Source organism: Hemitrygon akajei, unplaced genomic scaffold (assembly GCF_048418815.1).
Source record: "Hemitrygon akajei unplaced genomic scaffold, sHemAka1.3 Scf000080, whole genome shotgun sequence".
Classification (NCBI taxonomy): domain Eukaryota; kingdom Metazoa; phylum Chordata; class Chondrichthyes; order Myliobatiformes; family Dasyatidae; genus Hemitrygon; species Hemitrygon akajei.
The window spans coordinates 1830461-1855044 of record NW_027331966.1 but is presented as its reverse complement, the minus strand read 5'-3'; the positions used below and the strand labels follow the sequence as shown (position 1 = coordinate 1855044).

The window sequence follows — 24584 nt, the reverse complement described above, 5'->3', positions numbered from 1 at the left end:
TGTGATTTCCTGTGTCACGGGTACAGACAGTCGTCTCAAGTGAGGAGTTTGTGTGGAGATGCAGCTTCCCTGGAGGTGGAGGAAAGAGGACACAACAACAGGTGGAACCAGCTGTGGGAAGACATGGTTTTGTCTCCATCAGACCCTCAGTGAGATGGTTCCAGTTATAACGTGCAGGGGTGAAAGCACAGTGTTCGGGGTCTGATTTAATCACTGATTCTGACACAGTGAGAGGATTAGTTTTGCTGTAAGGCAGCAACATTAATGGAAGAAGACACAGGAACTTCATCAATTGCCAGTTGTTTAGCCAAAGTGATCAATTTGTATGTTACCTTGACAGAAACAGATATTCCCAGTGGTGACAAAGGGGTGCAGTCTGGTTTACTTCAGGTTGGAGTGGGGTGTGGAGTTTTGAAATCAATGCCTTGCATCGTTAATTTAGCATGTCCGGAGTGATGGATCACACAGCACGGAAACAGGCCTTTGGCCGGCCATACCTGTTCTGACCATCCACTCACTGTCTACACTGGTCCCATTTATCAGCACTTGGTTCATAGCCGACTGTATCTCGGCAGTTTCAATGCTCATCCTGTTCGTAAATGTTGTGAAGGGACCTGACTCCACCACCACCTCGGGCAGTGTGTTCCAGATTTCAGCTACCCTCTGAGTGAGAAATCTCCTCCTCAGATCCCTCTAACCCTCTTCATCCTCTGTTTAAATCCATGCCGTCTGATCGGTGACACCTCTGTCCCAGGATCGTGGCCTAGTTGGGCATCAGTGAGGCCTTTGATGGTTTAGCATGGTAAGTTGCTGTGGAAAGTCAGACCACACGGGATCCAGGGAGAGATGGCTCACTGGATGCACAGTTGTCTTGATGGTAGGAAGCAGAGAGTGATGCTGGGAGACTGTTTATTGGATTCGAGGCCCCGGTCTAGTGAGGTTCCCCAGGGTTACACCACATTGCTCTCATTATTCATTGATATTTAATTATATTTCCATTTGCACAGTTTGTTGAATTCTATGCTCCACTTGATCTTTCATTGATCCTGTTATTATTCTAAAGATTTTCTAAGTGTTCCTGTAGGAAAAACAATCTCAGGGTTGTATGTAGTGACATATACGTACTCTGATAATAACATTTACTTTGGACGTCAACCATTATTGTCATCTGGGTCAATAATTTGGTTAAGAATGTACAGGATATGGAGAGTAGGTTTGCAGCAAGTTCAATTACATTTTTCTGAAAGATATTAAGTATAATCTCTTCACTCTGTTTTCCTCTCTGCACTCGAACACCCCCTCCCCTTACTGTCTTCCCTCTCTGCCCCGTCCTCCCTCTCACCCTGACATACATTCAGGGTGAAAGTGAATTATTTTCGGGGAATCTGAAGGGGAATTCTTCACTCGGAGGTTGGTGAGAGTGTGGAATGAGCTGCCAGTGGAAGTGGAGGATGTGGGTTTGATTTAGACACTAAAGAGGAATTTGGGTGAGGACGTGGATGGGAGGTGTATGGAGGCTCTGGTGCAGGTAGTTGGAACCAGGCAGTAACAACAAAAACAGGTCAGCATGGACTAGAAGGGCCTGTTTCGGTACGGCTGCTCTCTGTAACTCGAATAATATTCTCATTTGTAATTTCCACAGTCAGTACTTTGCTACTTATGAGTGAACCCAGAAATTTACTCAAACAAGAATTGAAAGACTCTTGGCTGGCGACAAAAAGTGTTCACAAGCTGTGATACTTGCCAAAGGGGGTGCTACTCAGTAATGACCATGCAGGGTGCCCAAACTTTTGCTTCGGGCCCTTTTCCGTTTTTGTTTTTTTGAAATATTACAAGATGGAAATAACAATGTAATCTTGCTTAAAATATATTTAAAAATGTGTCATCTTTAACTTTATGCCTTTTGTAATCAGGTCATCGTTTACTCGCTTAGCTATTCACAGTAACAGAAATTTTGAACAGGGGTGCCCAAACTTTTGCATGCCACTGTATATATCCTGTGCCTTCCAAAAATTCCAGACATTGCTGCTCTGTTTTCGTCCCGGCCCATGCTTTTTTAGATCAATTTTGACCAATTTTTCTCTCGTGCCTCTCTAATTCTCTTTATTCCACCTGACTTTAGCTTCTCCTTCTCTAATGTCAGGGTGAATTTGATCACATTAAGATCACTTACCCCTAAAGGTTCTTTGGACTTAAGTGACCTAATTAATTCTGGTTTATTACAACACCCAATCCAGAAAAGCTGACCCCCAAGTGGGCTCAATCACGAGTTGCTCTAAAAAAGCATTTTGTAGGCATTCAAGGAATTCCTCCTCTTGAGACCAACACCATCCCAATTTTCCTAATCACCTGCATGACAATCCCCCATGACTACTGTAACATTGCCCTCTTGGCATGCATTTTCTATCTCCCATTGTAATTTGAAGACCACATACTTACTACTGTTTGGGGGTCTCTGTACAATTCTCATCAGGGATTCTTTTTTACATTTGCTGTTCCTTAATTCTACCCACAGATTTTACACCTTCCAACCCTATGCCACTTCTTTCTAATGATTTTATTTAATATTTTACCAACAGAGCCACACAACCCCACTACCAGCTTGTTCTTGGCTTCTTCTTTCAAGAAACATATAAGTATCTGGGAAACAAGAGGACCTGCAGATGCTAGAAATCTAGAGAGCCACACACAAACTGCTGGAGGAGCTCAGCATGTCAGGCAGCATCTATGGATGGGAACCAATATTTCGGGCCAAGACCCTTCACCAGGATTCTTGATACCCACATATCTGGAATATCAACAAGCAAATAAAATAGAAAGTAGAGCAAAATAGGGAAAACCTTTGACAAAATTCAGTTCAAGGCTTTAAAAAGAACTACCAAATAGAGCTCAGTAATTAACAAATACAACACAGGCAATAAACACTTTCATCAATACTGACATCGACTTTTTTTTAAATAAAAATATCTTGGTCCCATTTCAATAAGTAAAATTTAGAAAGATAAACCAGAACTTAAAAAAGCTTTAGAAAAGACTATTTACACTCAAACCCACTTAGATTAACACTACCTTGGACAGATGGAGGAAGAGAAATAATATACATGAAATAAAAAATATCACAGAACAGTCAGATAAAACTTCTAGGTATATATATTTTCATCAAAAATGAACTGGATTCAGCACTCCATGTGTGTATATGCAATTGTGATAAGAAATACAGACCGGAAAACTTAACTGAGAGGCCAACTCAGAAAAATGAATCATCACTATGGAAGGAAACATTAATCAGTTGAACGAGTATGATCCTCCATGGGAGACATCCCAACGATCTGAGCAGATGAGATGGTGACAAAATTATACATTAATCAATACATTATTTCAGATAGGACAATTCATAATAACCATCCGGATACAATATTACAAGATAAACAAGCAGGAACAACTCCCTTAATAGATAAAGCATTTCCCAACAGACATATGTTCCTCGACCAGTGGAGCACTTCACCACAGGTATTGTTTGTGTCATCAGTCAGACAAACAAAAGATTTTCTCTGTCAATCAGCTTCAAAATGTTTCTACTCTGACATTGCCACGCCCCACTTCTGATTTCCTTCTCCTCGACTTCTTCACTCTGCAGAAAACTCAAAGGAATCCTCTTCACCACAGAGTGGTGTCTGTTTGGAATCCGTCACCACTGGATGATGGATCCAGTGGTGGATCTCACCACCCAGGGAGTGCGAGAGATGAACAACAGGGGAGGATTTAAAAGGACTGTCGTGGAACTGAATCACTGGCAGCGTCCAGCTGGCTTGAGTTGACTCACTACTGTACACTAGGTGTGTTATAAATTCACTAAGTACCAGAGACAGAGTTGAAAATAGAACTGATTTATTTGTCTTAGACCAAGAATATTAAACTCCAGTCCCATTAAAGGTGAATGTGCAGCAGATGAAACTCCTCCCATGCCCAGTGACCAGGGTGCAGAACCGGGTGTGGTGAGCAGCAGCAATAATTGCAGAGTTCAACACCGACAGTCACTCTCAAAGTTGCATTCAGCAACGGTGATGGACAAATATCCAGCTTGCAGCTTATTGAAACTTTCTCCCCAGTGTGAACCTGGTAGTGTGTCACTGCTGATGTAACGACCTCTCAGTAATGTTTCCCAGCTGAGGTAATGGTTTCTCAGTAGCAGCAATGTTTAGGCTATGACTAGAGATAACAGGGTTTTGGAGTGTGGGGCTGTCCAATGACAGAAATGTCCTTTCTTGTGAGTCTGGAAGAGTGATTTTCATGGTCTTTTGCCAGGGAGAGATGAGAAAATGCAAATGGAGAGAGTGGGCCCTTTTTCTTTTTTTTATTTGTTTTCTTTACTAACCCTCTGGTCAAAGTAAGAATTACAAAGCTCAATTGTTTAATCACATATTGTTTACTGTTATTTCAGGGTACTGATTTGTAGCAGGGGACACATCATACAGCATCCATCCAAACGAGATTTCTTAAGTTTGGCCGGGCTGGGGCCTATCACCCCTTATATTAAGCTGCAAGCTGAAGTGAGAGTTACGCAAGGTTAATTCACTGAGTGAATCGCTTCCCACATTCACAGCAGGTGAACGGAGTCTCCCCAGTGTCAACAGTGATACACATTTGGTGGATTTGGCTGAGAGAATTTTTTCCCAAAGTTTGAGCATGAAATCGGCCTCTACCCAGTATGACCTCGCTGGTGTCTCTGTAGTTGAGATGTCCAAGTGAATCCCTTCCCACAGTCTGAGCAGGTGAATGGCCTCTCCCCAGTGTGAACTCTCTGATGTACCTTCAGATGAGATGACATAGTGAATCCCTTCCCACAGTCTGTGCAGGAGAACGGCCTCTCCCCAGTGTGAAATCGCTGATGTATCTTCAGTTGAGAAGACGAAATGAAACCCTTCCCACAGACTGAGCAGGTGAACGGCCCTTTCCCTGTGTGGGCTGACTGGTGTGACAGCAGGTGAGATAACCGATTGAATCCCTTCCCACAGTCTGAGCAGGTGAACCGCCACTTCCCAGTGTGAACTGACTGGTGTCTCTGCAGGAAAGATGATTCAGTGAATCCCTTTCCACAGACTGAGCAAGTGAATGGCCACTCCCCAGTATGAACTAACTGGTGTCTCAGTAGGTGAGGTGACAAAGTGAATCCCTTCCCACAGACTGTGCAGGTGAACGGCCTCTCCCCAGTATGAACTCGCTGATGTACCTTCAGTTGAGATGAGCAAGTGAATCCCTTCCCACAGTCTGAGCAAGTGAACGGCCGCTCCCCAGTGTGAACTCGCTGATGTAACTTCAGTAGACATGACTGAGTGAATCCCTTCCCACAGTCCGAGCAGGTGAATGGCCTCTCTCCAGTGTGAACTCGCTGATGTACCTTCAGTTTATATGACCGAGTGAACCCCCTCCCACAGTCCGAGCAGGTGAACAGCCGCTCCCCACTATGAACTCGCTGGTGAGCCATTAGGGTGGATGATTGAGTAAACCCTTTCCCACACTCTGAGCAGGTGAACGGCCTTTCCCCAGTGTGAACTGACTGGTGTACCAGTAGGTAGGATGACTGAGTGAATCCCTTCCCACAGTCTGAGCAGGTGAATGGCCTCTCTCCAGTGTGAACTCTCTGATGTATCTTCAGCTTAGATGACGAAATGAATCCCTTCCCACAGTCTGAGCAGATGAACGGCCTCTCCCCCAGTGTGAACTCGCTGGTGAGCCATTAGGTCAGATGACCGAGTGAATCCCTTCCCACAGTCTGAGCAGGTGAACGGCCGCTCCCCAGTGTGAACTCGCTGGTGAGCCATTAGGTCAGATGACCGAGTGAATCCTTTCCCACAAATTCAGCAGATGACCAGCCTCTGCCCAGTGTGAACTTGCTGAAGTACCTTCAGTTGAAATGACCGAGTGAATCCATTCCCACTGTCTGAGCAGGTGAACTCCCATGTAAAATGACGGGCATGCCAGTCAGTTAGATGATAGAGTGAATCCCTCCCCACCGTCTCAGCAGGAAGAATGATTGTGTGAATCCCTTGCTGCACTTCTTAAATATCTGGACAAAGACAGCAAAACTGGCGTGTTGTGTTTGAGATTCCCGTAGACAAATTCCTTGTCATTTTTAACCTGTAAAAAAGATTTACAAAATCCATCAATGGGTGTAGGACAACATTTCAGATGAGATCACTTGAGTTGTCAAGGTGTGATCTGACATCACACTGTTACAGTGAAGTTCATCCCAAGTTGGAGAGAGAAATCATCTTCTAACTGGGCACAATGCTGGTATCTGGAATGACCATCAAACTCTCTGATGCTCCTCCTGTCTCTATAAGAATGGGGCATTTCTGCCATCTCCAATCTGTGACTTGGCTCAGTTTGACTCTCTCCATTGGTATTATTCCCTGTTACCACTGAGCTGCAAGGGCTGCTGGCCCCACAGTAACTGAACACTCTGACGCAAATAACCTTTGTTAACATGCAGATGGGAATCTCACACAAATGTCTGGAAGCGCATTTCACGCACCCACCACTCTCTGTGTAAAAATCTTACCCCAAAATCCCCTCGGTATCTATTTCCAAGCAGCTTAAAACTATGCCCCCTCGTGTTAGCCATTTCATCCCTGGGAAATTTCAACCATAGAAACATAGAGCATTACAGCACAGAAACAGGCCTTTTGACTCTTCTTGGTTGTGCCGAACCATTTTTCTGCCTAGTCCCAATGACCTGCACCTGGGCCATATCCCTCCAAACCCATCTCATCCACATACCTGTCCAAGTTTTTCTTAAATGTCAAAAGTGAGCCCACATTCACCACTTCATCTGGCAGCTCATTCCACACCTCCACCCCTCTCTGAGTGAAGAAGACACCCCAATGTTCCCTTTAAACTTTTACCCCTTCACCCTTAACCCATGACCTCTGGGTTTATTCTCCCCTGGCCTCAGTGGAAAAAGCCTGCTTGCATTCACTCTATTTATACCCATCATATTCTTATACACCTCTATCAAATCACCCCTCATTCTCCTACGTTCCAGGGAATAAAGTCCTAACCTATTCAACCATTCTCTGTAACTCAGTTTCTCAAGTCCCGGCAACATCCTTGTAAACCGTCTCTGCACTCTTTCGACCTTATTAATATCCTTCCTGTAATTAGGTGACAAAAACTGCACCCAATTCTCCAAATTCAGTCTCACCAATGTCTGATACAACCTCACCATTACATTCCAACTCTTATACTCAATACTTTGATTTATAAACACTAATGTCACAAACCTTTGGCTATCCACACGATCAACATCCCTCATCATTCTATAAAATTAAAAAAGTCTCTAAACATAAACAAGGAAATTACACATTGCTTTGAGGATTTGTTGGAAGTATACAAAATGATGAGGGAGAAGATTGGGTAAATAAATGCAAGCAGCTTTTTCCACTGAGGTTGGGTGGGACAACAACCAGTGGTCATGGGTAAGTGGGGAAGGTGAAAATTTAATGGGAACATGTGGAAAAGCTCTTCACTGAAATGGTCGTGACAGTGTGTAATGAGATGTCAGCACAAGTGTTGGATATGAGTTTGGTTTCACCATTTAAAAGAAGTTTGGATGGGAGCCTGGATGGTAGTGGTATGGCCGGCGATGGTCCCAGTGCAGTTAGTTGCATTAGACAGCTTAAATGGAAGCATTGGAAAGTCAGGAGGACACAACCATGGCTGAAATGAGAAGCCAAAGCCAACATAAAAGCCAAAGTGAGGGCAAACAAAAGAGCAAAAACTATTGGGAAGCTTTTAGAATCCAACTGAAGACCACTAAACAAAAAGTCAGATAAGCTCAGGGTGTGGCATTAATTACTGTAGTCATTAATGAGTCTTGGTTGCACCCAGCAGTCTGAGGCATTTAGAGGAACAAAATATCTGGGGTCTCAATATCTCTTGAAAACCAAGGTTCCCCGCACCAGTTACCTTACAACTTTTATTTTGACAGGCACATACAAACTCTACACCCTCACTTCTGAAGAACTCCCACTTACAAGTACTCCTTTACTAGAAAAACAGCCAGTCCCAATCCACACTTGTTAGATCTTTCTGATACCATCAGAATTGACCTTTCTCCAATTTAGAATCTCAACCCATCGTCCAGCCCTCTCTTTTTGCATGTTTACTTGGAATCTTATGTCATTACGATCGCTAGATACAAAGTGTTCCCATACACTAATTACAGTCACTAACACTGGATCATTTCCTAACAGTTTATTGCACACTTCTACGTTAGGAATTTTACATCCAGATTAAGAGCACATTTGACAAGCTCTTCCCCATTTAGTCCTTTTACAGTATGGGAGTTCCACTCAATATATAAAACGTTAAAATTGCTTACTATATCAACCTTTGTTTCTTAGCACAGTCTGTGATCTCTACAAAGTTTGTTCCTCTAAATCTCTGAGTGTTGGGTGCAACCAAGTCCCAATAATGGCTACAATATCATAATTCACTGTCCTGAGCTCATCTGGCTTTCCTACGATGCTTCGTGCATTGTGATATACACAGCTCAGCACATTCATCGCACCATGCTCAACCATTTGTCTGCAGACTCGATCTGAGGTCTGAACAACATCTGTCTGGGTGTCTAGAAAGCAACCTCTCCCTCAATGTCACAAAAACAAGGGAACTGGTTGTGGATTACAGAAAGAATGGAGACAGGCTATTGCCATCAATGGATCTGGGGTTGAGAGAGTGAACAGCTTTAAGTTCCTCGACATAAACATCACTGAGGATCTCATGTGGTCTGTACATACCGACTGTGTGGTATGTGGCCGTATCCACATAATGTATGTATATGGTATTTATCCACCCCCCCCCCAACAGTTTATAAAGTGGTCTACCTGTTGTTGTAGGAGATGGCCCCAAGGCTATTCTGCGATGGTTGTTTAACCTCATTCCCCTTTCTGACTCTCACCCAGTTTAATGTGTTCTGTACCTTGGGTGTAACTGACCTCTCTTGATGTCATAACTATCACCCCCTCTGACTCCCAGATGATCCAGAATTCATACATTTCCAGCTCCAGCTCCTTAAAGTGCAGGGTTACAGGCTGCAGCTGGATGCACATCTTGTATGTGAGGGTATCAGGGACACTGGAGGTCTCCCCACCTTTCCACCAATGTCCTATCTAATTTGTGATGACCGGTGTGTCAAAACACCTTGTGTTGTGCAATTTTCACCCACTGACAACAAGACGTGCACACTGAATTTTAAATAGGGAGGTATTTCTTTTAACAGCTAGCTAGTATTATATGTAATTAGTTTTGCTACAATAAGTGTATGGGACATTGGAAAAGATGTTGAATTTCCCCATGGGGATGAATAAAGTATCTATCTATCTATCTATCTATCTATCTATCTATCTATCTATCTATCTATCTATCTATCTATCTATCTTTCTAAATCACTGTCAATAAGAACTTTGATCTCATCTGGATTTGATCGAGTTCATCTGCACTCTCACACAACCTATGTAGCAAGCCTGTTGCAGGTTATGAAGGATTTTCTCACTAGAGCTTTTGCACACCCTCCGTATGTGATTTGCTTGCTAAATGATACTTTACAAAGACAGATTTCCAAATATCACTCCACTTCTTCCCACTTGTAAATTTTCCAACTGTAATCGCCACAATACTGTAACACCAGTTTCTGTATTGTACATAAATATTTCCCCTGAACCCTCCCCCAAGTGACAGATGGTGTTGAACTCAGTGTGGCAATGCCATTGAACATAAACGGAAGGGCAGTAGTCTTTCTGTCTCATTGGAGTCTGGCACATTTGTGATGTGAAAGCTATTAGTTGCCCAGGACAAAGGTGTTTGATATCATTATGTGCCCAGAGAGAATGGGACAAAACATGTTCTCACCGGTAGAAAAGTGCAGACCGAGAGGCGGTAGCTCAAGCAACACACACAAAATGCTGGAGGAATTCAGCAGGCCAGGCAGCATCTATGGAAAAGAGTACTAATGCTGAGTTCCAGCATCTGCACATTTTCTCTTGTCTACGATTGGAGAAAGAACAAAGGTGATTTTCTCAACTGGTGATGTAAAAGATGTTTTTTTCCCTTTCTCCGAGTTCCTAATCCTTGCATTTAGATAGCTGGAGATCCATCGGTTCCCATTCCCTCATCAGCCGGAAGCTCCCCGGGGCCCGCGTACGGATCGTGGGACTGAGAGAGAGGGAACAGAGCAGGACTGTCCCAGGATTGCGGACTATGAGGTCCAGAGTTCACAGCAAATGTCCCTCAGTCGGTGTTTAAGATAGTAGCCCGGAAAATCATTCTTACCTTTACCGATCATCCGGAGGTCCTTTGTGTACGGTGCGCATGCGTGCTATTCGGTGACGTCATCGACCTTGATGCCTGCGCATTTGATCGTTGCTTCAGAGGCAGCGAAATTTTAAACCCAGGGGTTTATGGGTAATCGAGGTGCCATTAAACGTCCCTGCTAGCACCGGTTTCATGTCTACACCGCAGGGCTTTTTCTGTGTAGAAAACTTAGTAACTGTTTTAACGTAGAAAGCGGCTCCCAGAAACAATATACTCAACATCAACAGGCATTCCATTTATCTAATGCCTCTCGGACAACCCTCTTACAAAGGCAGATATAAAACACAAGAGATTCTGCAGTTGCTAGAAATACAGACACACACACGCACACACACACACACACACAATGCTGGAGGAACTCTGCAGTTCAGGTAGCAACTAAGCAGAGGAGTACACAGTCTAGGCATGCTGAAGGGGCTCGGCCTAAACGTCTATTTATTCCTCTCTACATTTGTTGCCTGATCTGTTGATTTCCTCCAGTATTTTGCAGAAATTAATCACCTTTTTTTTCAATCAGTTTCCAAATGTGTCTGATCTTTCATTTGTAGCCACATCCTGCAGGTTCAGTTTCTCTTCTTCCTCCTCCTTGTAAACTCCAGGCCCCATCTCTTTCTGGAGCCCCAAATCCCTGACTGGCAACTTGGTTTCTGACTCTGCACCATCGAAGATTCACTCGCTAGTCTGCTGTCAGACTTCAGAGGTGCATTGTAACAACCCAGCAGTTCGAAGCAAAGACCTTTGAAATTAGTGAGAGTGACCTAAAACATTGAAAAGAGCGGAGAACAAGGAGTTTAACCATCTTCGTCCAGAGCCCTGAAGAACGTCACAACCACAGTGAGCTCATCGTCTTATTCAGCCTGGAGAAAATCATGCAGGAAATTCATGCAGGTGTATAAGATGATGAGAGGCATTGGTCGTGTGGATAGCCAGAGGCTTTTTCCCAGGGCTGAAACGGCTAACACGAGGGGGGATAGGTTTAAGCTGCTTGGAAGTAGATACAGAGGAGATGTCAGAGCCAAGTTTTTTAAACAACAGTGGTGTCTGTGTATGGAATGCACTGCCAGCGACGGTGGTAGAGTCGGATAAAATAGGATCTTTTAAGAGACTCTCAGATAGGTACATGGAGCTTAGGAAAATAGAGGGCGATGCGGTAGGGTAATTCTAGGCAGTTTAGAGACTAAGTTACATGGTCGGCACAACATTGTGGGTCAAAAGGTCTGTAATGTGTTGTAGATTTCTGTGATTCTATGGAATTCACGGGAAATTTCCTATCCCACGGAGTGGTGACTAGTTGCAACCTGTCATCTACTCATGGGCAGAAACCAGATGGGCCGAGTGGCCTTTCTAGTGTACATAGTGAGTGTGGTAGAGACAGTAAGTACCTGACACACGGAATTTGATACAGAACTGATTTATCTTTCACAGATCCACAATATTAAACACCAGTCTAGATTAAGGCTAACATCAGCAGAACAGACTCCTCCAATGCTCAGTGACCAGGGTTCAGTCCTGGGTGCGATGAGCAGCCGCAAGAACTGCAGAATCTGACAGTAACAGTCCCTCATGAACCTGCAGCTGCCTTCAGTCACCGTGATGGTTAAACATTTAACACGAGCGGATTTGAACTTCCTCCCTGATGTGAAGTTTCTGATTTTGCAGCAGCTGGGATGATTGAGTAAAACTCTTTGCTCACTCCGGACAGAAATGTGGCCTCTATTTATTGTGAACTCACCGGGGCATCACAAGGTGGGTTAACTGAATGAGTCTCTTCGCACACACGGAGCAGGTGAACGGCCGCTTCCCAGTGCGAAGCTGTTAGAGTATTTGCGATGGCCGACTGAATCCCTTCCAAAATGAGAGCCAGTGAATGACATCTCACTGCTGTAACGTCATGGCAATGTATCCAATCAGATCACGGATATTGACACATGTTCGGGCTCTCCTTGTAGCGAGTGGGGCGCTGTCTTCTCCGCCATCTCCGCCTCCACATTCAAGGATCGGCGTCATTCAAGCGCTGGTGAACTGACAGATACAGCGGAACTAACGAGCAATCACAAAGCAACTAACGTGTTTGTGATTCCCATACTCAAATCCTTTGACTTTTCTAAACTGTTAAAAGTTTTCAAACCACGTCAGTGGGTGAAGGACAACATTTCAACTCAGATAATTTTAGTTTCTATGGTGCCTTCTGAGAAAAACACTGTCACAACTCAAAACAATTTGGGGGAACAAGACTTCATCTTCTAACTGGCCACAGTTCCAGCATCAGGCACAACATCAAACTCTCTGCTTCCCTCTCTGTATCAAAATGAATCATTCCTCCCCTTCATCAGTCTGTGACTTGGCTCAGTTTGTCTGTCTCCTTCGCATTCTGAGCATGCGCCACACACCTACTGAGATCACATTTTATTTACACGGCTGTGACTAGAGACTTTCTGATTATTATGTCCCTCCCGGCATTTGACTGTGGTAAACTCAGAGTCAGCAATGGTATTGACCCTCAGGAGTAGGTGATTAGGCTTTTTCGTTGGAGATCGATAAACTGCCGGTAGTGTGTGGCTGGGTGAGAGGGCCGTTTTCAGACTGGAAGGAGGTAGCGTTTGGAGTACCCCAGAGATCAGTCCCTGACCACCGTTGTTCACAGTTTAATGTTCTGGCGGAGGCAGCGAGATGTGAGATGTCCCAGTCTGCTGGTGACGCAGAAAGAGTGGAGTTGGGGGAGGGGAAGCTATTCACATGCAATTTCGTAGCTTTGCAATCAGTACATAGTGCACTGTGGGTCTGCAGTGACGGGTTCCAATCTGCTAATTAAATTTGTTGACTACACTACATTGATCGGCCGAATCCCAAATAATAACGAGGCAGCCTACAGAGAAGAAGTCATCACCCCGACACTGTTGTGTCAAGAAAACAACCTCTCCCTCATTGTGACAAAAACAAAGGAGCTGGTTGTGGATTACAGGAGGAATGGAGACAGGGACCAAATTCAACATTTCCAAGTCTGTTATTGACACAAAATGCACTTTTTAATAGTGATCATGACACAATGTATTTTATATATTGTAAATGACATAAAGCATATTTATAGATTGGTACTGACAGAGAATCGTATAATTTGTGTTCCGTGTGTTATCTGAATGTACTTGCCTGTGATGCTGCCACAAGTCAGTGTTTCTCTGTCCCTGTACCTTCCCGTACTTGTGAACTTGGCAATAAATTCAACAGGACCTGAGAAATCTCAGTGAGATTTGATTAGTGATGATCATCTTGGCAGCTCGGTAGGTCGAATGTATGAGACAGTACACTGTTAAATGCAAAACCCTGAACGGTGTCGATGATCAGTGGGATCTTAGACTCCAAGTTCATCGCTCCCTGAAAGAGACTGCACAGATTGATCGGGTGGTTAAGAAGGCAAATGGCATGGTTGTCTTTATTAGTTGAAGCACTGAGTTCAAAAGTCGGGAAGTTGTGTTGCGGCTGTTCCGAGCCTGCGGTCGTACTGTGACTGTTTCTTTAAGAGCGCCGGCGTGAGGAGGCGGGACTATGACGTCAGTCACAGGCTGACAGCGCTGACTGTGGACTGAACCATAAGAGAGAGAGCGATCTGCAGACAGGCAGTCGGCCAGTCTAAAGAGAGAGAGAGAGAGAGAGAGAGAGACTGGAAACGCTCATCGCTTCAGTTAGTCGCAGCTGAGGCTTGGAACTCTCCTATGCCCACAAGAGTGGGTTGATCATCGGTACGCGGAACCACAACGAATGTGTGTGGCTGTCACTTCGTATAATCCATAGGAGTGGATTTTGGAATATCTTGTGTTATCCCTTGCCTGGGTATGCTGTGTGGTAACCCCTGGAAGACGAGATTTACGAGAGTGACCTTCATCCAGAAGGTCCTGATGGACTGTTGCGGTTTCACGATCGACGACATCTACTGCATCCAGGACTTGGCTGAGTTCCTCGATGTCAGCTTCCGATGACCCGCAGGGTGGCAGAAGTTGCTCCAGCTGTTCCAGGAGAAGGGGAGAGAGGCGCCGCTGTCGCTGCTGCAAGCACAGCCCCTCTTTGCTGCCGCCCAGCAGGAGCGGACGGTGGCCGACGTTCTGACATTCCTCGCTCGGTATGTGTAGAGCGTAGGAGCTTGTCTGGACGTGAAGGACAGCCTGGGATGCTGGACAAGCAAACGGCAGGTGAAGGTGAAGCTGAAGGTCGACTCCAACGGCTGCGTCGTCCACCTGCCCTCGGTCTTCGCCATCGGCGGGAACTGAGGCTACCTGGTCTACGCCGGGCAGCCCAGGGTGAGCCGCAACTGCGGCAAGGCGGGGCATGTCAGCCCAGTGCAGGGCGATAATCTGCAAGAACTGTAAGGTGGAGGGCCGCCTCACCAAGGACTACACGCAGGCCAAGTCCTGCAATCTCTGTGGAGATACCGACCACCTGTCCGAAACATGCCGGGAACCTATGCACAGGCGGCCAGGGGAGGTGTTGGCACTGGAAGGGCCCCGGCAGGATCGGATGTACCCGCCACCCCTGCAGAGGCGGCGCCCGAAGCGATGGAAGACGCCAGCGGAGGAGAAGGCGCAGCCACCCCAAGGGCCGCCACCCCATTGCAGACCCTCCAGGACCCTCCACAGGAAAAGGAGGAGGAGTCCATGGAGGAGGGGAGAGCCGAGGGGGAGGAAGGCTGGAGCGTTGTGGGCAAACGAAAGAAGGCCCAAAAGGCTCCGGCCAAACGACAGAGGGCGGAACGGAAGGAGCTCGTGAAGGGAAAGGCAGGGGACCGCGCAGCCTCCGGTAACCTGTCCACGTCAGACGAGGAAGGAGTTGGGGGAGGCCAGCAGCAGCCCCAGAAGACAAAGCAGCGGGCAAAGCCAGCGGAGAGGAGGAGAGAGAGATTGGGGAAAGTCTGCTGGCCACCCCCCAAGAACAAGCACAGGAGGCGGAGACCACCAGAGACCCCCAGCTCCGGGAACCCGGGAGCGGAGCCACGTATGGAGCCTCGCAGCCTGAAGGGGCAGCAGGCCTGGGAGACAGCAAGCCCCCAGGCACAGAACAGGAACTGCCACACCCAGGGGAGAATAACCTGCAGTTCCTGAGCCCACAGAAGGTGAAGGACTTCACCAAGGCCGTGGGCATGAAGGCTCAGGACTGCGAAGGTAAGGACAGTGTGCTTCTGAAATAAAGAACCGGTAAAGGCCGACGTGACCTTCCTACCGGAGGTGGTCGCGTTGGTGGACCCGGGGTTTGTCGGTGTGGTCGGGGACGGTCTGGTAGCAGACGTCAAATACCGGGACACTCTGCTCCGGCTGACCACCGTGTGCGCCTCCCCCGTGCGGAGCGAGCGGCTCCCACCGCTGCTGGTGACGTCCCGGCCGGAGACGTCAACTGCACCATTGACGCGGCTGGACCATCCGGCAGCGCCGACGGCAGGCTGGACAGTACCTCTATCACGCAGATCTTAGACGACGGCAAGCGGGAGTGTCTGGAGCTGACTGGCTCCGTCCGTTCCTCTGAGTCGGGTAAGACTCCCGGAAGCGACGGCTTACCGGTCGAGTTGTACTCGGCTCTGTGGAACCGGATGGGCCCCGACCTGCTGGAAGTGTACAACGCTACGCTCCTGGCAGGCAGCATGTCAGAACCCTTGAGGAAGGGCATCATCACCCTTCAGCAGCACAGGAGCGCCGCAGGGAACCGTACTCTCTCCGGTCCTGTTCACCCTGTACACATCAGACTTCCAATATAACTCGGAGTCCTGCCATGTGCAGAAGTTCGCTGATGACACGGCCATAGTGGGGTGTCTCAGGAATGGACAGGAGGAGGAGTATAGGAAACTGATACAGGACTTTGTGATATGGTGCAACTCAAACTACCTGCGTCTCAATATCACCAAGACCAAGGAGATGGTGGTGGACTTTAGGAGATCTAGGCCTCATATGGAGCCAGTGATCATTAACGGAGAATGTGTGGAGCAGGTTAAGACCTACAAGTATCTGGGAGTACAGTTAGACGAGAAGCTAGACTGGACTGCCAACACAGATGCCTTGTGCAGGAAGGCACAGAGTCGACTGTACTTCCTAAGAAGGTTGGCGTCATTCAATGTCTGTAGTGAGATGCTGAAGATGTTCTATAGGTCAGTTGTGGAGTGCGCCCTCTTCTTTGTGGTGGCGTGTTGGGGAGGAAGCATTAAGAAGAGGGACGCCTCACGTCTTAATAAGCTGGTAAGGAAGGCGGGCTCTGTCGTGGGCAAAGTACTGGAGAGTTTAACATCGGTAGCTGAACGAAGGGCGCTGAGTAGGCTACGGTCAATTATGGATAACTCTGAACATCCTCTACATAGCACCATCCAGAGACAGAGAAGCAGTTTCAGCGACAGGTTACTATCGATGCAATGCTCCTCAGACAGGATGAAGAGGTCAATACTCCCCAATGCCATTAGGCTTTACAATTCTACCGCCAGGACTTAAGAACTTTTTAAAAGCTATTATTAATGCTTTTAGAGATAGTGATTTAGATGCATATCATATTTTTTTACTGAGTTAAGTATTGTATGTAATTAGTTTTGCTACAACAAGTGTATGGGACATTGGAAAAAAAGTTGAATTTCCCCATGGGGATGAATAAAGTATCTATCTATCTATCTATCTATCTACAAGCATAAGGGGGAGAGGGAAGACATTGGGAATTGGAGGCCCATCTCACTCCTGAATGTGGACTACAAGATCCTGTCCAAGGCTATCGCCAACATGGTCAAGTCTGCACTGGAGCTGGTGATCCACCAGGACCAAACCTGTGCTGTACCGGGCAGGAAGATCTCAGACAGCCTCGCGCAGCTGAGGGACACCATCGCCTACGTGCAGGACGGGGGGGGGGGGGGGGGGGCGGGGAGTGGACGCCTGCCTGGTCGCCTTGGACCAGGAGAAAGCCTTCGACAGGGTATCGCACACGTACATGGCGGATGTACTCTGCAAAATGGGATTTGGGGCGGGAATCCGGAATTGGATCAAACTGCTCTACACGGACATCTGTAGCGCAGTCCAGGTCAACGGGTGGGAAACAGACAGCTTCCCCATCAGGTCTGGAGTCAGGCAGGGCTGCCCTCTCTCCCCTGTCGTGTGCTGCATAGAACCCTTTGCCGAAGCCATCAGAAGGGATGAGGGCATAAGAGGGGTGACGCTGCCAGGCAGCGGAGGGGCACAAGTCAAAACCTCCCTGTACATGGACGACGTCACCGTCTTCTGCTCCGATCCGAGGTCAGTTCGCAGGCTGATCAGCGAACAGTTTGAGCTGGCGTCGGGGGCCAGGGTCAACCGCACGAAGGACGAATCCATGCTCTTCGGCAACTGACCCGACCGATCCAGTGTCCTCTTCGCCATCCGGTCTGATCACGTGAAGGTGCTGGGGATCTGGTTCGGAGGGGCCGAGGCGTGCAGGAAGAACTGGCAGGAGCGGACTGCCAAGGTGAAACAGAAACTGGGACTGTGCTGAGGACGCTCCCTTTCGATAACGGGCAAGAACCTGGTCATCAGGTGTGAGGTGCTCTCAGGGCTGCTGCACTTGGCGCAGGTGTGGCCAGTGTCCCGCTCCTGCAGCTTGGAAATCACCAGAACCGTCTTCAGATTCGTCTGGGGATCGAGGATGGAGTGAGTCAGACGGGCAGTCATGCACAAGTTCCTGGACAATGGGGGCAAGAACGTTCCCAATGTCGCCCTCACCCTGATGGCCAGTTTCGTGTGTGGATGCATCAGGTTGTGTGTGGATCCCAGGTACGTGGGCACCAAGTACCGCATTGTGCCGATGTTCTACCTGTCCCCCTGGCTACGAAGGATGGGTCTAGTCCTTTTCCCGTGCAACACCCCAGTCAGCTGGTCGTTGCCGCCATGTCTGTCCTTCGTAGAAAAGATTTTCCAGGTCAACGCCTTTGACCACAGGGCCATCAGGCAGTGGTCAGCACGTAATGTCCTGCAGGCACTGCAGGAGAAGGACATGATGGACACAGTGAGATGGTTCCCTGAGCAGACCATCCAGTTCATTTGGCAAAATGTCTCATAGCCAGACCTCACCAACAGGCAGCAAGACCTCGCCTGGCGGGCCGTGAGAGGGGCCCTCCCAGTCTGATCCCTCCTGTACACCCGGGACGTCGCCTCCACAACCTGCTGCCCACGGGAGGACTGCAGTGAGGAGGAGTCGGTGACCCACCTCTTTGCACACTGAGGGTTTGTGGAGAAGGGTGGAAGGGACGGTGTCGAGATTCATCCCCAGCAGCTGCGTGACAGAGGACTCTCTGATCTACGGGCTGTTCCCGGGGACGCACAAGGAGACCAACATCCGGTGCTGCTGGTAGATCATCAACTCGGTGAAGGTCCAGAAACTTGATGGTCTTCCAGCACACGGAGATGACCGTGGGGGAATGCTGCTGACTGGCACCTTCTCGGTTGCAGGAGTATGTGCTGAGGGACGCGCTGATACTTGGTGCAGTCACCGCAAGGGCCCAGTGGGGAAGGACCAGGGTTTAGGGTTCTTCTCCAGCAGGAGTGTGTGGGATTGGGTGGTGGGGAGTTCACCCCTCAACAATGGTGTGTAAAGATGAACCAACAGAGTGCCACATGAGTGGCTGAAAGTGTGGAAATGCATAGAAACATCTGTAAAGGACAGAGTCATCAAATGGTTTGTTGTAAATAATTTTATTTTTGAATACAGTATATCTTGATTTAAAAAAAATCTCACGCCACAGAACAGGAGAGGGCGAAATGGACAGCACAGAGGAAGGCAAATTCACTCTCTGACGCTGTGAGTGTGTGATGGGACGGTGTGGAGGGAGATTTTCTCCTCGTCTCACCCCGGGAGTGTGTGATGGGACAGCGTGGAGGGAGATTCACTCTGTGTCTGACCCTGGGATTGTGTGATGGGACAGTGTGGAGGGAGATTCACTCTGTGTCTGACCCCGGGTGTGTGTGTGATGGGACGGTGTGGAGGGAGCTTCACTCTGTGTCTGACCCCGGGAGTGTGTGATGGGACAGTGTGGAGGGAGATTCACTCTGTGTCTGACCCTGGGATTGTGTGATGGGATTGTGTGATGGGACAGTGTGGAGGGAGATTCACTCTGTGTCTGACCCCGGGAGTGTGTGATGGGACAGTGTGGAGGGAGCTTCACACCGTGTCTGACCACGGGAGTGTGTGATGGGACAATGTGGAGAGACTTCACTCTGCCTTTAACACTGGTATTTCATCCCCCATCCGTCTTGTACTTGGGACTTCATGGACACACCTCTATTATAGTCGATTTTATCTGATGCGGGGTTGGGTGGAGATGAGATCCTGGGCACCCAGACTCTGCCAGTCCGACCTCCCTCAGCCTGGAGCTGAGACGCTACTGTGTCAGTGTGAGGAGCTCCGACCCACTGTTGCAGTGCACAGGGTGCGGGGGGCAGCAGAAACCTCAAATAAAACTCGAGTCCGGCACCAGGACAGGAAGTTACAGCGGTTTATTGATTTCATCATGACAAATGTAAATTAAACAACGTGTGAGCTGCTAACGTGCGGGAATAAATAAGCTGCTCCCGACTCACTCACAGTCACACACAATTAACTGACCGGCGACAACAAGTGACAGTTTGAATAATCAGTCCCGTTTCTCACCATCACTCTGCATCGGGGAACCGATGATTATAAAATCACACTTCAGGGCCGTGTCCGGGATCGCTGCAGATCCAGGGTCACTGCCGAGGGATTTGTCCATTTAACATCATTATATCGGCCAGACTGCCGAATGCACCGTCCTCAGCAAAGGGAGCAAAAGGATTCTCTCCGGGATAATCCCACCCTGGGACACCGCTGTCCCAGACTGAGCCCTGGACCCCGGGCTCTTCCGGTCTTTGTACTTCCTGGGGCAGTCTCGAACCCACACAGGTGGCAGCTGGACAACAGGCGGAAATAGGTCACTGCGGAACGGCTTCCGATGTCACCGAGCCCGATACTGGAGCCGGTTCCGTTAAAACCATTGGGAACTAAATCCGGCGCGCGGCCATTAAAGGTAATGGCGGGCGTTAAAGGGGAGGGCGGAGAATCGGGCAAAATGCCACCATTCCACGGACAGGGATGTTCACACATTCAGATGTTCACAGATCACTCTCAGTCCGGGTCTGACTCCCTGCAGACATCTCAGTTCCTTACCCCCGATCTCACTGAACTGATTCGACCCCAGGCTGAAACAGTTGGGAGAATAAAGATGAAATAAACAGATTACACAACAGTGTCAGTAACAGGGGACTGGGGTTAATGTTTTAACAACTCTCACAGACAAATATCACCAGAAAACCCGTAGATCTGCTGATATTTTATCACATTAAACATTAACACAAACACTCACCAGATCCACTCCAGACTCGGGAGGGTCAGTATGAGGCGGCAGATAGCGGGGACAGATCGGTCTGTCAGCGAGTTGTATCCCAGGTTCAGCACCGTCAGTGATGGGTTTGTACTGAGAGCGGAGACGAGATCCTCGGCACCAGAATCTGTGAGACCGACATTGTCCAGCCTGGAGATGAGTGAGAGTGAGGGTGAAGGAGACAGAGAGACAGGAGATGGTACAAATCCCCAGTGTTTATCAGTAACACAATTACTGATCACATTAATGTTCACTGTCAGACACCCAGTGACGGTAAACACAATCTCCCACAGTCTGGTACTTACCACAGTTTCTGTATTTTACACTCCGGGTTCCTCAGAGCCGCAGACACCAGTTTCACTCCTGAATCGCCCAGGTGATTATCACTCAGGTTCAGCTCCGTCAGTGATGGGTTTGCACTGAGAGCGGAGGCGAGATTTTCGGTACCAGAATCTGTGAGACTGACATGGGTCAGCCTGGAGATGAGAGAGAGTGCGGGTGAAGGACACAGAGAGACAGGAGACGGTATAAATCCCCAGTGTTTATCAGTTACACCATTACTGATTTTTTTCTTCAGCACGACTGTGCAAGTCAGCCAGTGAGAACAGCAGAAAGAGTTTAAAAGGAAGACAGATTTACAAAGCGAGCGTCAGAGGAGCGGGAGACAGAGTAGGAAGGCTTTGGCTCAACGGGGCTTCGACGATAAAGGGTCGAGGCGAGATAGGTTATCTGTTTACAATACAGACAGAGAGTATGTGTATGAGGCTGGTTTTCTGTGCTCGCTGTCAGATGTGGGAGATCCTGGAGACTCCCAGCCTCCCGGACGGCAACATCTGCACCCGGTGTGTCGAGCTGCAGCTCCTTAGGGACCGAGTTAGGGAACTGGAGATGCAGCTCGATGACCTTCGTCTGGTCAGGGAGAGCGAGGAGGTGATAGAGAGGAGTTACAGGCAGGTGGTCACACCGGGGCCACGGGAGACTGAAGAAGTGGGTCACAGTCAGGTGAGTGAAGGGCATGAAGCAGGTACTAGAGAGTACCCCTGTGGCTGTCCCCCTTGACAATAAGTGCTCCTGTTTGAGTACTGCTGAAGGGGGGGACGGCCTCCCTGGAGGAAGAGGATGGCAGCAGTGATAGGGGACTCTATAGTTAGGGGTTCAGATAGGTGATTCTGTGAACGCAGGAAAGAAACGCGAATAGTAGTTTGCCTCCCAGGTGCCAGAGTCTGGTATGTTTCAGATCGCGTCCAAGTTATCCTGGAGTGGGAGGGAGAACAGCCAGAGGTCGTGGTACATATTGGTAAAGAAAAAGGGAAGAATTTCTGAAAACAGACTACAGGGTGTTAGGAAGTAAATTGAGAAGCAGGACCGTAAAGGTAGTAATCTTGGGATTACTGCCTGTGCCATGTGGCAGTGAGAATGGAAATAGAATGAGGTGGAGGATAAATGCGTGGCTGAGGGATTGGAGCTGGAGGCAGGGATTCAGATTTCTGGATCAATGGGACCTCTTTTGGAGTTGGTGTGACCTGTACAAATAGGACGGATTGCAATTGATTACCAGGGGGACCAATATCCCGGCAGGGAGGTTTGCTAAAGCTACTGGGAAGAGTTTAAACTAGAATTGCTGGGGGGTAGGAACCGAACTGATGTGTTGGAGGAGAGGGAGGTTGGCTCACTAATGGAGAAAATTTGGAGACAGTGCGAAAGGGAGGATAGACAGGTGATATAGAATGGACGCGCTCGGTCCAATGGTTTGAGATGTGTCTATTTTAATGCAAGGAGTATTATGAACAAAGCAGGTGAGCTTAGAGCGTGGATCAGCACTTGGAGATATGATGTTGTGGCCATTACAGAGACTTGGAGGGTGCAGGGGCAGGAATGGTTACTTCAAGTGCCGGGTTTTAGATGTTTCGGGACGGACAGGGAAGGAAGCAAAAGAGGTGGGGTTGTGACACTGTTGATCAGAGATAGTGTCACGGCTGCAGAAAAGGAGGACGTCATGGGGGGGTTGTCTATGGAGTCTCTGTGGGTGGAAGTTAGGAACAGGAAGGGGTCAATAACTCTACTGGGTGTTTTGTATAGACCACCCAACAGTAACAGGGGCATCGAGGAGCAGATACGGAGTCAGATTCTGGAAAGGAGTAATAATAACAGGGTTGTTGAAGTGTGAGATTTTAATCTCCCAAATATTGATTGACATCTCCCTAGAGTTAGGGGTTTAGATGAGGTGGAGTTTGTTAGGTCTGTTCAGGTAGGTTTCCTGACACAGTGTGTAGATAAGCCTACAAGAAGAGAGGCTGCACTTGATCTGGTATTGGGAAATGAACCTGGTCAGGTGTCAGGTCTCTCATAGGGAGAGCATTTTGGAGATAGTGATCACAATTCTATCTCTTTTACCATAGCATTGGAGAGGGATAGGATCAGTCAAGATAGGGAAACCTTTAATTGGAGTAAGGGGAACTATGAGGCTATCAGGTTGGAACTTGCAAGCATAATTTGGAAGCAGATGTTCTCAGGGAAATGTACCGAAGAAATGTAGAAAATGTTCAGGGGATATTTGCGTGGGGTTCTGAGTCGGTACATTCCAATGAGACATGGAAAGGATGGTCGTGTACAAGACCCATGGTGCACAAAGGCTGTTGTAAATCTAGTCGAGAAAAGAAGGGCTTACGAAAAGTTCAAAAAACTAGGTAATGATATGAATCTGGAAGATTATAAGGCAAGCAGGAAGAAGCTTAAGAATGAAATTAGGAGAGCTAGAATGGGCCACGAGAAGGCCTTAGCGGACAGGATTAAGGAAAACCCCAAGGCATTCTGCAAGTACGCGAAGAGCAAAAGGATAAGATGTGAGAGAATAGGACCAATCAAGTGTGACAATGAGAAACTGCGTATGGAACCGGAGGAAATAGTGAAGGTATTTAAAGAAGCATTTGCTTCAGTATTCATGACGGAAACGGATCTTGGCGATTGTAGGGGTGACTTGCAGCAGACTGAAAAGCTTGAGAATGTAGATATTAAGAAAGAGGATGTGCTGGAGCTTTTGGAAAGCATCAAGTCGGATATGTCACCAGGACATGGCGGGATGTACCCCAGGCTACTGTGGGAGGCGAGGGAGGAGATTGCTGAGCCTCTGGCAATGATCTTTGCATCATCAATGAGGACGGGAGAGGATGCGGAGGATTGGAGGTTTGTGGATGTTGTTCCCTTATTCAAGAAAAGGAGTAGGGATAGCCCAGGAAATTATAGGCTAGTGAGTCTTACTTCAGTGGTTGGTAAGTTGATGGATAAGATCCTGAGAGGTAGGATTTATGAACATCTGGAGAGGCAAAATATGATTAGGAATAGTCAGCATGGCTTTGTCAAAGGCAGGTTGTGCTTTACGAGCCTGACTGAATTTTTTTGAGGATGTGACTAAGCACATTGATGAAGGTAGAGCAGTGGATGTAGTGTATATGGATTTCAGCAAGGATTTGATAAGGTACCCCATGCAAGGCTTATTGAGAAAGTAAGGAGGCATGGGATCCAAGGGGACATTGCTTTGTGGATCCAGAACTGGCTTGCCCACAGAAGGCAAAGTGGTTGTAGACAGGTCATATTCTGCATGGAGACCGGTGACCAGTGGAGTGCCTCAGGGATCTGTTCTGGGACCCTAGTCTTTGTGATTTTTATAAATGACCTGGATAAGGAAGTGGAGGGATGGGTTAGTAAGTTTGCTGATGACACTAAGGTTGGGAGTGTTATGGACAATGTGGAAAGCTATCAGAAGTTACAACGGGACATTGATAAAATGCAAAACTGGGCTGAGAAGTTGCCCATGGAGTTCAACCAAGATAAG

The 24584-nt window shown here is 47.8% G+C and overlaps 4 protein-coding genes across 4 annotated transcripts in view; 1 reads left to right on the top strand and 3 right to left on the bottom strand.

Moving 5' to 3' along the window:
* LOC140722572 (uncharacterized) overlaps window positions 1-24584 on the bottom strand; it is a 175586-nt gene that overhangs the window by 20115 nt on the left and 130887 nt on the right. The gene's annotated exons all lie outside the window — the stretch shown is intronic.
* Window positions 1-24584, top strand: part of LOC140722565 (NACHT, LRR and PYD domains-containing protein 3-like) — an 883504-nt gene that overhangs the window by 778699 nt on the left and 80221 nt on the right. The gene's annotated exons all lie outside the window — the stretch shown is intronic.
* On the bottom strand, window positions 3872-10373 carry LOC140722557 (uncharacterized). The gene is made up of 2 exons (XM_073037260.1): window positions 10339-10373; window positions 3872-5726 (listed from the first exon to the last, which is right to left on the bottom strand). The coding sequence occupies exons 1-2, from the start codon at window positions 10371-10373 to the stop codon at window positions 4700-4702; spliced, it is 1062 nt and encodes a 353-aa protein (XP_072893361.1). The 3' UTR covers window positions 3872-4699.
* Window positions 19838-24584, bottom strand: part of LOC140722556 (NACHT, LRR and PYD domains-containing protein 3-like) — a 36224-nt gene continuing 31477 nt past the window's right edge. Inside the window, exons 12-14 of the mRNA XM_073037259.1 lie at window positions 21058-21228; window positions 20735-20902; window positions 19838-20570 (exon numbers count right to left, since the gene is read on the bottom strand). Coding sequence (XP_072893360.1) covers window positions 20468-20570; window positions 20735-20902; window positions 21058-21228 — 442 coding nt within the window. The 3' untranslated portion in view covers window positions 19838-20467. The remainder of the gene's footprint in view (window positions 20571-20734; window positions 20903-21057; window positions 21229-24584) is intronic.

Bases quoted from the DNA above. Each gene is read 5' to 3' on its own strand.
- LOC140722557 (XM_073037260.1), bottom strand. From the start codon at position 10,373: ATGCGCACCGTACACAAAGGACCTCCGGATGATCG. The intron at 5,727-10,338 runs GTAAAGGTAAGA...ATGGCTCACCAG, and splicing joins AAAGGACCTCCGGATGATCG to CGAGTTCACACTGGGGGAGA.